This window comes from Myotis daubentonii, chromosome 1, assembly GCF_963259705.1.
Source record: "Myotis daubentonii chromosome 1, mMyoDau2.1, whole genome shotgun sequence".
Classification (NCBI taxonomy): domain Eukaryota; kingdom Metazoa; phylum Chordata; class Mammalia; order Chiroptera; family Vespertilionidae; genus Myotis; species Myotis daubentonii.
Genome location: NC_081840.1, coordinates 129,582,329 through 129,597,187, shown reverse-complemented (window position 1 = coordinate 129,597,187; position 14,859 = coordinate 129,582,329). Strand labels below are relative to the sequence as shown.

The window sequence follows — 14,859 nt, the reverse complement described above, 5'->3', positions numbered from 1 at the left end:
AGTCTCCCTCCTGGCCTGCCAAAGCCCGCAGCCCCTCGCTCCAGGCCCCGGGCCCCCGACGTCCCTCCTTCCCAGCTCCCGGGTGACTTGACTTCCCCGGGGGGGGCCCCCCCGAACCCGCGCGGCCCGGGTCCCCCGGGAGTGGGCGGCACGCCGCGCTCGCTCACCCTTGTGGCAGTGCGACAGGAAGTAGGCGCGCGCCCTCAGATTCTCCCTGTCGAAGCGATCTATGGAGATGCTCGGGTACTCGGCCATCTGCCCCTGGAAGGAACTCATAGCGCCAGCCACCCCCGGAGCGCTGGGTCGGCCAGCAAGCCCGCCGCGAGGCCGCGGAATGCCGGACCGCGCCGCCACTTCCGGGAAGCTGCTGCCGCCTCACCATTGGCCAGCCGGGCTCAGCCTCGCCCAATCATTGGAGCCCTGCGAAGGGGGCGTGCCTAGGAGCGTTTCCGCGGCCCGCGACCTGAGGATTTAAATGTCAGAACTGCATTGCGCTCGAGCGAGGCCGCCGCAGAGCCTGGGGCTGGGCGGCTGGGTTAGATCGATGGTGTAGCTGGGCGTGTGGCTTCTGCCGGAAACCATTGACACAGCACGGTGTAGTTTTGGTGAAGAGGTGTCCGTGCCTGTGCAGGGAGAGTAGCGCGAAGGGAAAGAGCACTGTAGCAGGCGGCTCCACCCATTAATGCAAAGGGGAGATGCATGGGGTGCGGGGGTGGGGGTGGAGGGTGGGTGGTGGAAGATGCAGAGCTTCTCTTGAAATCAGACTGTTCCTCTTCCTGCTTATCCACTGACAGCCTGAAACCGAGCTCAGTTTCCCTTCTTCTCTTCCCAGCATCAACCGTATGGAATAGCCATGAGGATGGTATGAGAAAAAAATTGTATCTGACTCGTGGTAGATTCAATTAATTCCCGCTTCCATGTATAACTCCAAACTGAGCAAATAAATACACGATCTCTGAGGATCACAACTCAGATGCATGTTCTTAGGGCAGATAAGTAAAGATCCCAAGGATAGATTAGCTGCTAGCCTCCCTCCCCTCTCCTCCGCCCTTCTTATTTTTTGAAAGTTGTATAAAAGGAAAAAAAAAAAAATGGTAGCGTGGGGGGCGGGGGATGGTTTGGAAATTTTTAAGCATCAAAACCACTTTATAAAAAGATTTGTTAAAGTATTGATTCACCAAATAGTCACAATGGCATGCATGTATTGTGCCCTTCCCAGCACATCTCACACACCACAATATTAATGATCACAAACAACTCAAACACTTTTGACGCTTTGTCCATAGCACGGTGACAAGCCTTACAGTGATTACATAGGTAACTAAGATGTGCCTTCGAGTAGTTACCAATCTATTTAGAGACAACAAGTTTGCAGAACACGCTAAGTGAATGTTTCCACAGAGACAAAAAAAATAATATAGGAATAAATCCAGGAACAATTAAATTCTAACCAGGGAATCAGGAACCAAAATGCCACCCTCAGAGATGATCAACTTGTTCCTGAAGCCATGCTACTCAGAGTTCTATTTAAATACAGATTCTCACTAAATGTTTGTTTGTTTGTTTGTTTTTTAAGGAGGAGGTGGTGAAGTGGGAGAGAAAGAAGAAGAAAAAGAATGGTGGTGGTGATAAAGAGGTATAGACACCATATCACTAATTTGACTAAAGCACTCTGCTAGTATACTGTCACCAACACCTTTGCTTCAGTAGAAGATGGTTTGTCTTAAATAAAGGGGGGCTATCCCTTTGGATAGGTTGTCTACACCTAAAGACAAATTCTGCAGTGAGCCTGGTAGCTGGAGACTCTAGTGTGTCTACCTCTGACAGAATTTGGAGTTCCTGGCAAGGCAGGTGAAGAAAATGCTCATATTCTTATTTGTCCACTTGCTACTGAACTCAGGTTTGGCTGCCCACCACCTCAAAAGCCAATACTTGAGAGACAGGTGCTGGTGCAAGATAAGACAGTTTATTCCAGTGCCATCAGCCTGAGAAGATAGTGGACTCTAGTCCTAAAGACCATCTTAACATCTCAGTGCAGGCAGCTGTTTTTATAAGGGAGAGGGGAAGCAGAACAAAGAAATCAAGGGGAGGCGGGGGGGGCGGGGGCGGAGGGTGAAAGTTCTCTGTGAGTGAATCAGCACAGTCCATTCTGATGATTATCTCAAAACTGGTCAAGTGTAGGTCCAGTTTTTATGGTTGAGAGTCAGCAAGTCTCCCAGAGCCAGAATATCTGATTCCTGGCATCAGCTTCCTCCCCTGAAGCTAATTCCTGAAACCCTTACACAAATATGCTGCTTATCCACAGGTTACATAGCAATTCATCTTTTACAAAAACACTTTCAACAGAAACAATATTAAAAGAATAAAGGGTTGGGTTATGCACGTTTTAGCCTGTCTTCTTTCCACAATGGTTACAGTATGAAAGAATAAAGAGAAATTGTGAAAGAGTTGGAATAAAGGAAAAAGAAGAGCTGCAAAATAGCACAGATGGGTAAGCATAGCCCACAGGCATTTGCTGTTGGGAGGCATGAGTTATGCATTTGTCTTCTCTGGAGGAGAACACAATTATTTACTAGCCTTTGCCATCTTCAAGATTCAAATAAAAGATTTTCAGAAGAAGCCCAGTTTCAGGATACTGACTCCCAAGGGAATATCAGCAAAGAAAACTGAAATGTGGTCAACATTGGCTACTGCTGTGTCCAGTTGGGAAATTGTCTTTTAGCAATTCCAAAGCTCTTTGAACGTCAAAGTCCTCGATTTATTCTGTCTCAGCAGGACTGAAGAAGAGACACTGCAGACTGGGTAGCTTAAACAACAGAAATTTATTTTCTCGCAGTTCTGGGGGCTGAAAATCAGAGATCAAGACATCAGTTTGGTTTCTCTCTCCTTGGCTTCAGATATCCAGCTTCTTTCTGCAACCTCATAGGGTCTTTCTTTGGGTGCTCACACTCCTGGTTATCTCTTCTGATAAAGACATCAGTCCTATTGGATTAGGGCTCTACCCTTATGACATTATTTAACCTTAATAAATTACCTCTTTAAAGGCTCTATATCCAAACACGGTCATATTGGGGGTGAGGGTTTGAACATATGAATTATAGGGGAACATCACTCAGTCCATAACAGTGTCTGTGTCCAAGTTTTCCCTTATTATTAGGACACTAGTCCTTACAGTAAAGATTAGGGGCCCACCCTACTCCTGCATAACTCATCTTTATTAGTTACTTCTGCAATAACTCTATTTCCAAGAAAGGTCACATTCTGAGGTACTGAGGGTTAGGACTTTAACATATGAATTGGGGAGGGGAGCACAATTTAACCCATAACAAAAAGAAATGTAAAATAACACAATATGTATTTTATTAAGTTTTTAAAATAAAAACAAGGCACAATGCTTACCATTGTTAACAATTTTAAAATTCAAGATGTACTAAATTATAGTACATCTTATCTTCAGCTTTGAATTTTACCCTCCCTATGTTCTGATTTTTGTTTTGGAAGAAGTTGAGAGAATATCTGGTTTAGAACTAGCAGAGAAATGTATGAATTCATTCAAGTTAACATTTCAAAATTGGTAGCCCAGGAGCTAAGAGTCTAGTCACTGGATTTTGGAGTCTCACTACAATTTGTGTGATCTTTGTTACGTTAAACTCCTTATAATTCAGTTTTCTGATCTGTCAAATGAAGCTAATAATAAAGTCTGTCTCCCCAGAGAACAGGTTGGTGGTTGTCATTGGGGGCTGGAAAAAAATGAGTGAAGGTGTTCAAAAGGTTCTAACTTCCACTTGTAAAATGATTAAGTTTTGGAGATGTAATGTACAGCCTTTTGACTGTGGTTGACAATACCGAATTGTATATTTGAGAGTTGCTGAGAGAGTAAATCTCAAAATTTCTTATCACAAGAAAACAAAATTTTAACTATGTGAAGTGATGGATGTTAACTAAACTTACTGTGGTAATCATTTGGCTATTTATACATATATCAAGTCATTATGTTGTATACCTTAAACTGATACAATATTATGTGCCAATTATATTTCAAAACTGAGGGAAAGGGGTGTGTTGCTGATACAACAAAACAACATGAATGAATCTCAAAATAATTATGCTGAATGAAAGAAGTCAGATAATGTCATTTATATGACATCATAGAAAACATGAGATGATCAAAAGTGACGTAAAGCAAATCATCAGTTGTCTGAGGGCACAAATAAACAAGTTCGTTAACTTGATTGTGGTGATGGCTTCACAGGTGTACACACATGTCAAAACTTACCAAATTATATGTTGTTAAGTATGTGCTGTTTTTTACATTTCAATTATAGATCAATAGGTTTGTAAGAAAATGTTTGCATAGTGTATGGGAGATTGGTGACAAAGTAAGCAAGATTGGCAAAGTTACCCCTTCTCTGTAGGAGCTGATGGATCAAGAGGACATATGTGGCTAACTCACATAATAGAAGGTGATTTTTAAAAATCACAATGTGTGCTTATTTTGCATTAGTTACATATATCTCCCCACCACCTTTACCTCTTCTCATTTTCTGCCCCCAACCCTCTCTCTGATTGATTGAAAAGCATTATTATTCAACTGGATAAAAGGAAGAAAGGAAGAGAGGGAGGAAGGGAAGGAGGGAGAGAGGAAGGGGAGGAGGAAAGTGAGCTACCCAAAGTCCTGGAAAATGGTAAGTGTTCAATAAATATTAGCTATTATTATTAACTGGGCATCCACCAAGTGCTAGGCACTGTACTTGAAGCTGGAAGTACATACAACAATCAGCTATGGCATACCAAGAGCTCCCAGTCTGGCAGAAAAAGAACCTCATGGAAAAAAAGTTTTACAGCATCTAATGGAAGTGCGCTCAAGGTGTGGTATGGAGACCAAGGAGAAAACTCAATTCTGCAAGAAGGAAGGGTACCTCAGAAAAACTGAGCAGAGAAGGTGAGTTAGAGTTCAGCATCCAGGCCCTAAAACAGTGGAAGTCCCTGGAATGAGCTTTCATTCAGTCTGGGCACTGAAAATAGTTATTTTTAACCAAAGTGTTGGGCTCAAAAGAGGTGAAATAAGAGGGACTTAACAAGGGTAGTCAAGGCTAAACCAGATAAGAAAGGAATAGACCATGAGGACCTGTACACGAGCCAAAGACTTTAAACTTTAATTTGAGTGGTAGTAGGAAGCCTGAGTAGTTCGAAACAAGGGAGTGACACGTTAGCTTAGAGCAGTATTTCCCAAAGTGTGGACCCTAGAAGAGCATCACCAACAGTATTTGGGAAACTGATGGAAATAAAAATTCTCTACCCCAGCCCAGACTTACTAAATCAGAAAGCCTGGGAATGGGGCCAGCAATCTGTTTTAACACACCCTCCAGGAGATTCTGATAGATCCTAAAATTTGAGAACCATTGGAGTTGAGTTAGAAAGAACACCTAGGCAATGTGGGGCAGGGAGTCTGGGTAGGAAGCTATCACGATACTCCACGGCTTTCCCAATACTGTCATAAGAGTGCCCCAAGGAACGCAGAAGGCCGGTGGACCTTGGGCGTTGGCAGGGCTAACGCCAAGCACCATTGTTTGTTCTGAGATAGCGGTGGCTCAAAGCAATTTCCTGACCTAATAGCCTCAAAGTAAATGTTTACTGGACCCTACTGATCTTTACTGATCTTTATTGACCTTAGAGACAGTCTGTCTGCTACCTGTTTGCCGTGCTTTACTGAGGGCAAGATGTGTACCTAAAATTGAATAAAAAGCAGATAAGGCCAGGTTTCGGTGTGCCTCTCCAAGAGAGAGGTCTCCACCTGGCCCCCCATGCCTTCTAATTCATATTTCTTGTCTAGTGTTTTCATTTGTGCATCGGCCCCTCCTTCAGATCCTGAACCCTAGCCATGCAGGTTGCGGCATCCTGGAAATGAAATGGTGTGGATTCACTGATTCACTCAACAAATAGTCCCTGACCATCTACTATGTGCCAGATACTGTTCTAGACACTAAAGATACAGCAGTGAATGAAGCAGAGAAATACCTATGTGGTAATGAGTGCATATTCTTTTTTTTTTTTTTTTTTTATTGCTTAAAGTATTACAAAGGGTATTACATATGTATCCATTTTATCCCCCCGCCCTAGACAGTCCCCTAGCCTCCCCTATCACCCAGTGTCTTATGTCCATTGGTTATGCTTATATGCGTGCATACAAGTCCTTTAGTTGATCTCTTACCCCCCTACCTCCTGCCTCCCAACCCTCCCCGGCCTTCCCGCTGCAGCTCGACAATCTGTTTGAGGCAGCTCTGCCTCTGTATCTATTATTGTTCAAAAGTTTATAATGGTCTCTATTGTCCACGAATGAGTGAGATCATGTGGTATTTTTCCTTTATTGACTGGCTTATTTCACTTAGCATAATGCTCTCCAGTTCCATCCATGACGTTGCAAATGGTAAGAGTTCCTTCCTTTTTACAGCAGCATAGTATTCGATCGTGTAGATGTACCACAGTTTTCTAATCCATTCATCTACTGATGGGCACTTAGGCTGTTTCCAGATCTTAGCTATGGTGAATTGTGCTGCTATGAACATAGGGGTGCATATATCCTTTCTGATTGGTGTTTCTGGTTTCTTGGGATATATTCCTAGAAGTGGGATCACAGGGTCAAATGGGAGTTCCATTTTCAGTTTTTTAAGGAAACTCCATACTGTCTTCCATAGTGGCTGCACCAGTCTGCATTCCCACCAGCAGTGCACAAGTGTTCCTTTTTCTCCACATCCTCTCCAGCACTTGTCGTTTGTTGATTTGTTGATGATAGCCAGTCTGACAGGTGTGAGATGGTACCTCATTGCTGTTTTGATTTGCATCTCTCGGATGATTAGTGACTTTGAGCATGTTTTCATATGTCTCTTGGCTTTCTGGATGTCCTCTTTTGAAAGGTGTCTATTTAGGTCCTTTGCCCATTTTTTGATTGGATTGTTTATCTTTCTTTTGTTAAGTTGTATGAGTTCCCTATAAATTTTGGAGATTAGGCCCTTATCAGATATGTCATTGGCAAATATGTTTTCCCACACAGTGGGTTTTCTCGTTGTTTTGTTGATGGTTTCTTTTGCTGTGCAGAAGCTTTTTATTTTGATGTAGTCCCATTTGTTCATTTTCTCTTTAGTTTCAAGTGCCCTAGGAGCTGTATCAGTGAAGAAATTGCTTCGGCATATGTCTGAGATTTTCTTGCCTTTGGATTCTTCTAGAATTTTTATGGTATCCTGTCGTACATTTAAGTCCTTTATCCATTTTGAGTTTATTTTTGTGTATGGTGTAAGTTGGTGGTCTAGTTTCATTTTCTTGCATATATCTGTCCAATTTTCCCAGCACCATTTATTGAAGAGACTATCTTGGCTCCATTGTATGTTCTTGCCTCCTTTGTCAAATATTAATTGAGCATATTGGTTCGGGCCGATTTCTGGGCTCTCTATTCTATTCCATTGATCTATATGCCTATTCTTGTGCCAGTACCAGGCAGTTTTGAGAACAGTGGCTTTGTAATACAACTTGATATCTGGTATTGAGATCCCACCTACTTTGTTCTTTTTCAGGATTGCTGCAGCTATTCGGGGTCTTTTTTTATTCCAGATGAATTTTTGGAAAGTTCGTTCTAGATCTCTGAAGTATGCTGTTGGTACTTTAATGGGAAGTGCGTTGAATTTATAGATTGTTTTGGGTAGTATGGACATTTTGATGATGTTGATTCTACCAATCCATGAACACGGTATGTTCTTCCATCTGTTTATGTCTTCCTCTATGTCTTTTTTCAACGTCCTGTAGTTTTCTGAGTAGAGGTCTTTTACCTCTTTAGTTAAGTTTATTCCTAGGTAGCTTAGTTTTTTCGGTGCAATGGTAAACGGGATTGTTTTTATAATCTCTCTTTCTGAAAGTTCACTATTGGTGTATAGAAATGCCTCAGATTTCTTGGGGTTAATTTTGTATCCTGCTACATTGCCAAATTCATGTATTAAGTCTAGTAGCTTTTTGATGGAATCTCTAGGGTTTTGTATGTATAATATCATGTCGTCTGCAAATAAGGACAGTTTTACTTCCTCTTTTCCAATTTGGATGCCTTTTATTTCTTCTTCTTGCCAAATTGCAATGGCTAACACTTCCAGTACTATGTTGAACAGGAGTGGTGAGAGGGGGCATCCCTGTCTTGTTCCTGTTCTTAGGGGAAATGGTGTTAGTTTTTGTCCGTTGAGTATGATGTTGGCTGTGGGCCTGTCATATATGGCTTTTATTATGTTGAGGTATGATCCTTCTACTCCCACCTTGCTGAGAGTTTTTATCAAAAATGGGTGTTGAATTTTGTCAAATGCTTTTTCTGCATCAATTGATATGACCATGTGGTTTTTTTCTTTCAATTTGTTTATGTGATGTATCACGTTTATTGATTTGCGGATATTGTACCATCCTTGCATCCCTGGGATAAATCCTACTTGGTCATGGTGTATGATCTTTCTGATGTACTGCTGGATCCGATTTGCTAAGATTTTGTTGAGGATTTTGGCATCTATGTTCATGAGGGATATTGGCCTGTAATTCTCTTTCATTGTGTTGTCTTTACCTGGTTTTGGTATTAGGGTGATGCTGGCTTCATAGAATGAGCTTGGAAGTGTTCCTTCCTCTTGAATTTTTTGTAGTAGTCTGAGGAGGATAGGTTTTAGTTCTTCCTTGAATGTTTGGTAAAACTCCCCTGTGAAGCCGTCTGGTCCTGGGCTTTTGTTTGATGGAAGCTTTTTGATGACTGCTTCAATTTCTTCCATAGTTATTGGCCTGTTGAGATTTTTAGATTCTTCCTGATTGAGTTTTGGAATGCTGTATTTTTCTAGGAATTTGTCCATTTCCTCCAGGTTGTCTAGTTTGTTGGAGTAAAGCTGTCCATAGTATTTTTTAACAATCATTTGTATTTCTGTGGGGTCTGTTGTTATTTCGCCTCTATCGTTTCTGATTTTATTTATTTGGGTCCTCTCTCTCTGCTTCTTGGTGAGTCTGGCTAGAGGTTTATCAATCTTGTTTATCCTTTCAAAGAACCAGCTCTTGGTTTCATTGATTTTCTGTATTGTTTTTTTGGTCTCTATGTCATTTATTTCTGCTCTAATCTTTATTATCTCCTTCTTTCTGCTCACTCTGGGGTTTTCTTGTTGCTCTCTTTCTAATTCTTTGAGTTGTAGAGTTAGATGATTTACTACCATTTTTTCTTGTTTTTTGAGATAGGCCTGTAGAGCTATAAACTTCCCTCTCAGGACTGCTTTCAATGTGTCCCATAGGTTTTGGATTGTTGTGTTTTCATTGTCATAAGTTTCCAGGATGTTTTTAATTTCTTCTTTGATCTCATTGGTAACCCAATCAATATTTAGTAGCATGCTATTCAGCTTCCAGGTGTTTGAGTATTTTGGGTTGTTTTTATTGTAGTTTATTTCTAATATTATGCCATCGTGGTCTGCGAAGACGCTTTTTATGATTTCAATCTTCTTGAATTTGGGGATACTTTGCTTGTGACCCAATATGTGGTCTATTTTTGAATATGTCCCATGAGCACCTGAGAAGAACGTATATTCTCTGGCTTTGGGGTGAAGTGTTCTGAAGATGTCTATTAAGTCCATCTGATCTAGTGAGTCATTTAGGATTGCTGTATCTTTGCTGATTGTTTGTCTATAGGACTTATCCAGTGCTGTCAATGGTGTATTAAAGTCCCCTACTATGATTGTATTGTTGTCGATCTCTCCTTTGATATTTTCCAGGAGTTTTTTTATGAATTTGGGTGCTCCTACATTGGGTGCATATATGTTTACCAGGGTTATATCTTCTTGTTGTATTGATCCCTTTAGTATTATGAAGTGGCCTTCCTTATCTCTTGTTAAGGCCTTCACTTTGAGGTCTATTTTGTCCGATATAAGTATTGCTACCCCAGCTTTCTTTTCCTTTCCCTTTGCCTGAAAGATATTTTTCCATCCTTTCACTTTCAGTCTGTGTGAGTCCCTTCTAATGAGGTGGGTTTCTTGTAGACAGCAGATGTATGGGTCATGTTTTTTTATCCATTCAGCCACTCGATGTCTTTTGGTTGGAGCATTTAGTCCGTTTACGTTTAAAGTTATTATTGAAAGGTACTTGTTTGTAGCCATTTCTTTTTGTGTGTGTGTGTGGCTGTTTTCTTTCTGAGCTTTTTATTTCTTCTTTTTATACCAGTCCCTTTAGCATTCCTTGCATTGCTGGCTTGGTGGTGACAAACTCCCTTAGTCTTTTTTTGTCTGTGAAGCTTCTTATTTCCCCTTCAAGTTTGAATGATAGCCTTGCTGGATAGAGTATTCTTGGATTCAGTCCTTTGCTTTGCATCACTTTGTAAATTTCAGTCCATTCTTTTCTGGCCTGATGCGTTTCTGTTGAGAAGTCATTTGACAATCTAATGGGAGATCCCTTGTATGTAACTTTCCGTCTCTCTCTTGCAGCCTGTAAGATTCTCTCTTTGTCCTGAACATTTGCCATGGTGATTATGATGTGTCTTGGTGTGGGTCTTTTCGGGTTCACCTTGTTTGGGACTCTCTGGGCTTGTGTGACTTTTTTCTTCCCCACCTCAGGAAAGTTTTCTGATATTATTTCTTCGAGTAGGTTTACTAATCCTTGTTCATCTTTCTGTTGTTCTGGTACTCCTATTATTCGTATGTTGTTTCGTTTCATGTTGTCCCAAAGCTCCCTTAGGCTCTCCTCCTGTCTTTTAATTTTTTTCTCCAATTGCAGTACATTTTGGGTGTGTTTTGCTTCCTTGTCTTCTAATTCACTTATTCGGTCCTCCGCTTCTCCTAGTCTACTGTTGATACTTTCAATGGAGTTTTTCATTGCAGCTATATCACTCTTCATTTCTTCTTGGGTCTTACTTAGGTTGTTGATTTTTTCATCTGTTTCTTCTAGCTTCTTCCATATGTTATCGATTTTTTCATCTGTTTCTTCTAGCTTCTTCCATATGTTATCGATTTTTTCATCTGTTTCTTCTTGCTTCTTGCAGAGGTTGTCGATTTTTTCCTCCATCCGGTTTATGCACTCTAGGATCCTTATTCTGAATTCTTTATCTGTCATGTTGCATGCCTCTGTATTACTTAGCTGCTTTTCTGGAGAGTCCTCCTTCTCTTTCCTTTGGGGGTTTCTTTGTCTACCCATGTTTGATCTCACTGACATATCTAGACGTTGAGTTGTTCAGTGGTTGCTCCCTTGGTGGCAGTGACTCCTTGGTCTGTGGTTGCTCTTCGGGCGGTTGCGGTAGCAGCTGCTCTTCAGTTGGCAGCAGCTCCTCTGGTGGGTGCTGTTCACAGCTGTGGTGGCTCTTCCGGCTGGTGGGGCGAGGTTTCATGTACAGCTGCTGTTCCTCAGCAGAGGATGAGGTGCTCAGGAGGTTGCTGTTGCTTGGATCTGCTGCGTTGATTTAAAGGCACAAAATACAACACAACAAGGCACCACGTACCAGGCACTATACACAAATATATTCACGATATTAATAACCCCAATTAAAGGTGACCACCTGAATTAAGAGAATTAGGGGATAAGGAAGAAGGAAGAGAAAAAGATCAAAGAGAAAAAGGAAAAGAAAAGTAGGGACCCAAAAAAGGGAGTGCAAAAATGAAATTGGGAAAAAGGAAGGGGGAAAATAAAAGCGAGAAAAGAAAAGAAAAAAAAGAAAAAAAAAAAAAGAGCGAAAAGAGAGAATGAAGTGGAAGAGGGAAGAGATTTTTTATATGAGGAGAATACTCCTATAGAACAGCCATTAATCCCAACAAATTCCAGCAACAGCTCCCTGGATATGAATGCAAACTAGAAACAACCAATAATATAATGATGAAAATAGAATGGTGAACACTAATCCCAAAATAAAATAAAGAAAAAATAAAATGGCACTTTAAAAAATGGTAAAATGGTAGCAGTAATAATACTGGTTAAAAATAAGAAGGTAGTAATTAAAAGGGTAAAATCAGGTGATGGAAAAAGAAGAAAAGAAAGAAAAGAAAAAAAAAGAAAAAAAAAGAACAGAAAAAAAAAGAATGAAAAAAAAATTGGTTTCTTAGTTAAAAAGTGAAAAAAGAAAAAAAATTGCAGTAGTGAAGGTCCTTCGTTTCTTCTATTCTTCAGTGTGGCTCGCCTTAGACCTTCCAGGTATTCAGGAGAGTGTTGAGTTTCCCTGCGATATACTGTTCCTCTGTGTTGTAAACCACAGTCCTTATTTTAAAGCATGCCGCATTTATTTCCCAGACTGCCTTATTTTGTGTTTAGCAAAGAGTCAGTTTGTGGGTCAGCCTCTGGGTGGCAGTGTTCTGGGGTTGGCCTCTGAGGCTATAGGGCCTCTCTGTCCAGTGGAAGTTCACTGCCCAGAGCTGACTGCGTAATAGTTAGTTACCGGCACTATGTTGTTGCTGGGATTGAAAATCCCCCTATAGGCCAGACCCTGTTAACTCCCAGGGACTGATCAGGTTATCTTAATCCTTGATCTCGTACAGGGTGGAATCTGGGTGTGGCTGTGCTCCTTGCCTGGGGGCTGGGGGGAGGAGACTCCCTCTCAGGAGCGGGTGGCTGCCCCAGTCCCGGGCTCTGGGGTGTCTCAGCACTCAATTCACTACCACCTCTCCCGGCTCCCCCTCTTTCCCCAGTCTCTCCCCAGATTCCACTCCCCAGCACACTCTCCCTCTCTTCAGCACAGGTGAGTGTCTGTATCCGAAATGTCCCATGAACAGGATTCAGTGAAAACAGACAAACAAACGCCGGCCGCGGAAACGGGGAAGGCTTGGTTTCTGTAAGCTTCTTCTCTTACCGGGACTGTATGGTCAGGTCAGCTCTTCAGGCTGCCCCCTTTAGGCTCAGTCCTCCGCGGTCACAGAACCCAGCTCTCAATTTCCCTGGCGGCGCCAGGAATCCCGCGGTTCTCCTTTCCCCCCGTCAGGGGCTGTGCCTGTCCCAAGGGACGCGGCTGTCTGCCACGCGGTCTCCCTAGGACTCTCTGGGCTCAGAGGTCTGGCAAACTTTCCTGCCCAAATCCCTGGTTTTTTTTTACCTTACCAGGGGAGTTCTGCTCTTCCCGGCTGTAGACCCTCTCACCAGCTGAGCAATTTCGCCAATTCGGTGTGAGTGTTACTAGCTTCAGCTGCTCCTTCCATTTGCTCCGGGACACGACCTGGGACACGTCTGCCTATATCGCCGCCATCTTGGTTCTCCGAGTGCATATTCTAATGGAAATAATAACACATCATTTATGTAGTTCTACATGCTGTCCAAAATAGTTTTTATTTATTATTTCATCCTTAGAACAACTCCATTAGATAGGTACAGTTTTTGTCTTCACTTTACAGGTAAGAAAACTGTAGTTAACTAAGCAACTTGCAGAAGGTTATGTTGCTAGTATTAGGACCCAGATTCAAATCTAAGGTCATGACTTAGACACCATTCTACTGGCCACCATGGTATACTGCTTCCACAGTGTCATAGTGGCATTGGTGGGGATGGTAGTGGTGGAGGTGGTGGTAAAACAGATTCATTTAATATGTATTGCTTTAGTACCTACTGTGTAGTAGGCACTGTTCTAGGAGTTTCATTAATAAAATCTCTGTCCTTTGATTTCAGACAGGAAGGGAGAGGGAGAGAGAGATAGAAACATCAATGATGAGAGGAAATCATTGATCGGTTGCCTCCCGTACACCCTCTACTGGGAATTGAGCCCGCAACCCAGGCATGTGCCCTGATGGGGAATTGAACTTTGACCTCCTGATTCATAGGTTTGACATTCAACCACTGAGCCACACAGGCTGGACTAAGATCTCTTTCTTTATAAAATTACACTGTAGCAGAAAATAAACAATAAAATTAGAAAACAAGCAATTTAAATAGTATATTAGATGACAATTGCTATGGAAAAAAGAAACACTAGAGCATAGTAAGGAGGATAGCAAAATAGAGAGGTAGGGAAGGGCAAGTTGAAACATTAGCAAAGACTTGAAGATGAAGAAGTTAGCCAAAGGGATAACAGGAGGAAGACCCTTCCAGGCAGAGGGAGAAGCTACAAATAAGGCCCTGATGTGGGAGCTACTCTAAGCGCAGCCAGGAGGCTATGGTGGCTGGAGAGGAGCGATCCAGGACTACAGAGCAAGGAAGGAGAGGTTGTGTACAGGGCTTTGCTGGCCATGTAAAGACTCTGGTTTTTACTCCATAAAATGGAGAACCATTGCAGGATTGTGAGCAGAAGAGTGACCTAACCTGACTTATATTTTATTTGTTTGTTTGTTTTTGTTAATCCTCACCTAAGGAAATTTTTTTCCATTGATTTTTAGAGTGAGTGGAAGGGAGGAAGGGGGAGAGGAGAGGAGAGGAGAGAGAGAGAGAGAGAGAGAGAGAGAGAGAGAGAGAGACTGATGTGAGAGACACATCAATTGATAGTCTCCCTCACAAACCCTGACCCGGCCAGGGATTGGACCTGCAATCCAGATATGTGCCCTTGACTGGGAATCGAACCTGAGGTGCTCAGGGCAATGTTCTGACCACTGCACATACTGGCCAGGGCCTGACTTATGTTTTAAACAAATCTCACTGATTATTGTATTGAGAATAGACTATGGGGATCAAGAGAGAACTGTTGAGGATTATTAACCAGAGGGGATAAAATGATGGTGGCTTGGACTTGGGTGGCATCAGTAAAGCCAATATGTTTTTGCCCTGGCTGGGTGTCTCAGTTGGTTGGAGCCTCATCCAGTGCACCCAAAGGTTGTGGATTCAATTCCCAGTCACAGCACAAACCTAGGTTTTGGTCCCATCCCCAGGCGCATACAGGAGGCAATCAAGTGATGTTTCTCTCTCACATCAGATGCT

At 42.1% G+C, this 14,859-nt stretch overlaps 2 protein-coding genes across 5 annotated transcripts in view; one reads left to right on the top strand and one right to left on the bottom strand.

Moving 5' to 3' along the window:
* Positions 1–363, bottom strand: part of DCLRE1C (DNA cross-link repair 1C) — a 51,895-nt gene extending 51,532 nt beyond the window's left edge. The window contains exon 1 of the mRNA XM_059660008.1: positions 168–363. Coding sequence (XP_059515991.1) covers positions 168–276 — 109 coding nt within the window. The 5' untranslated portion in view covers positions 277–363. The remainder of the gene's footprint in view (positions 1–167) is intronic.
* Positions 1–14,859, top strand: part of MSANTD7 (Myb/SANT DNA binding domain containing 7) — a 501,345-nt gene that overhangs the window by 171,756 nt on the left and 314,730 nt on the right. The window lies entirely within an intron of this gene.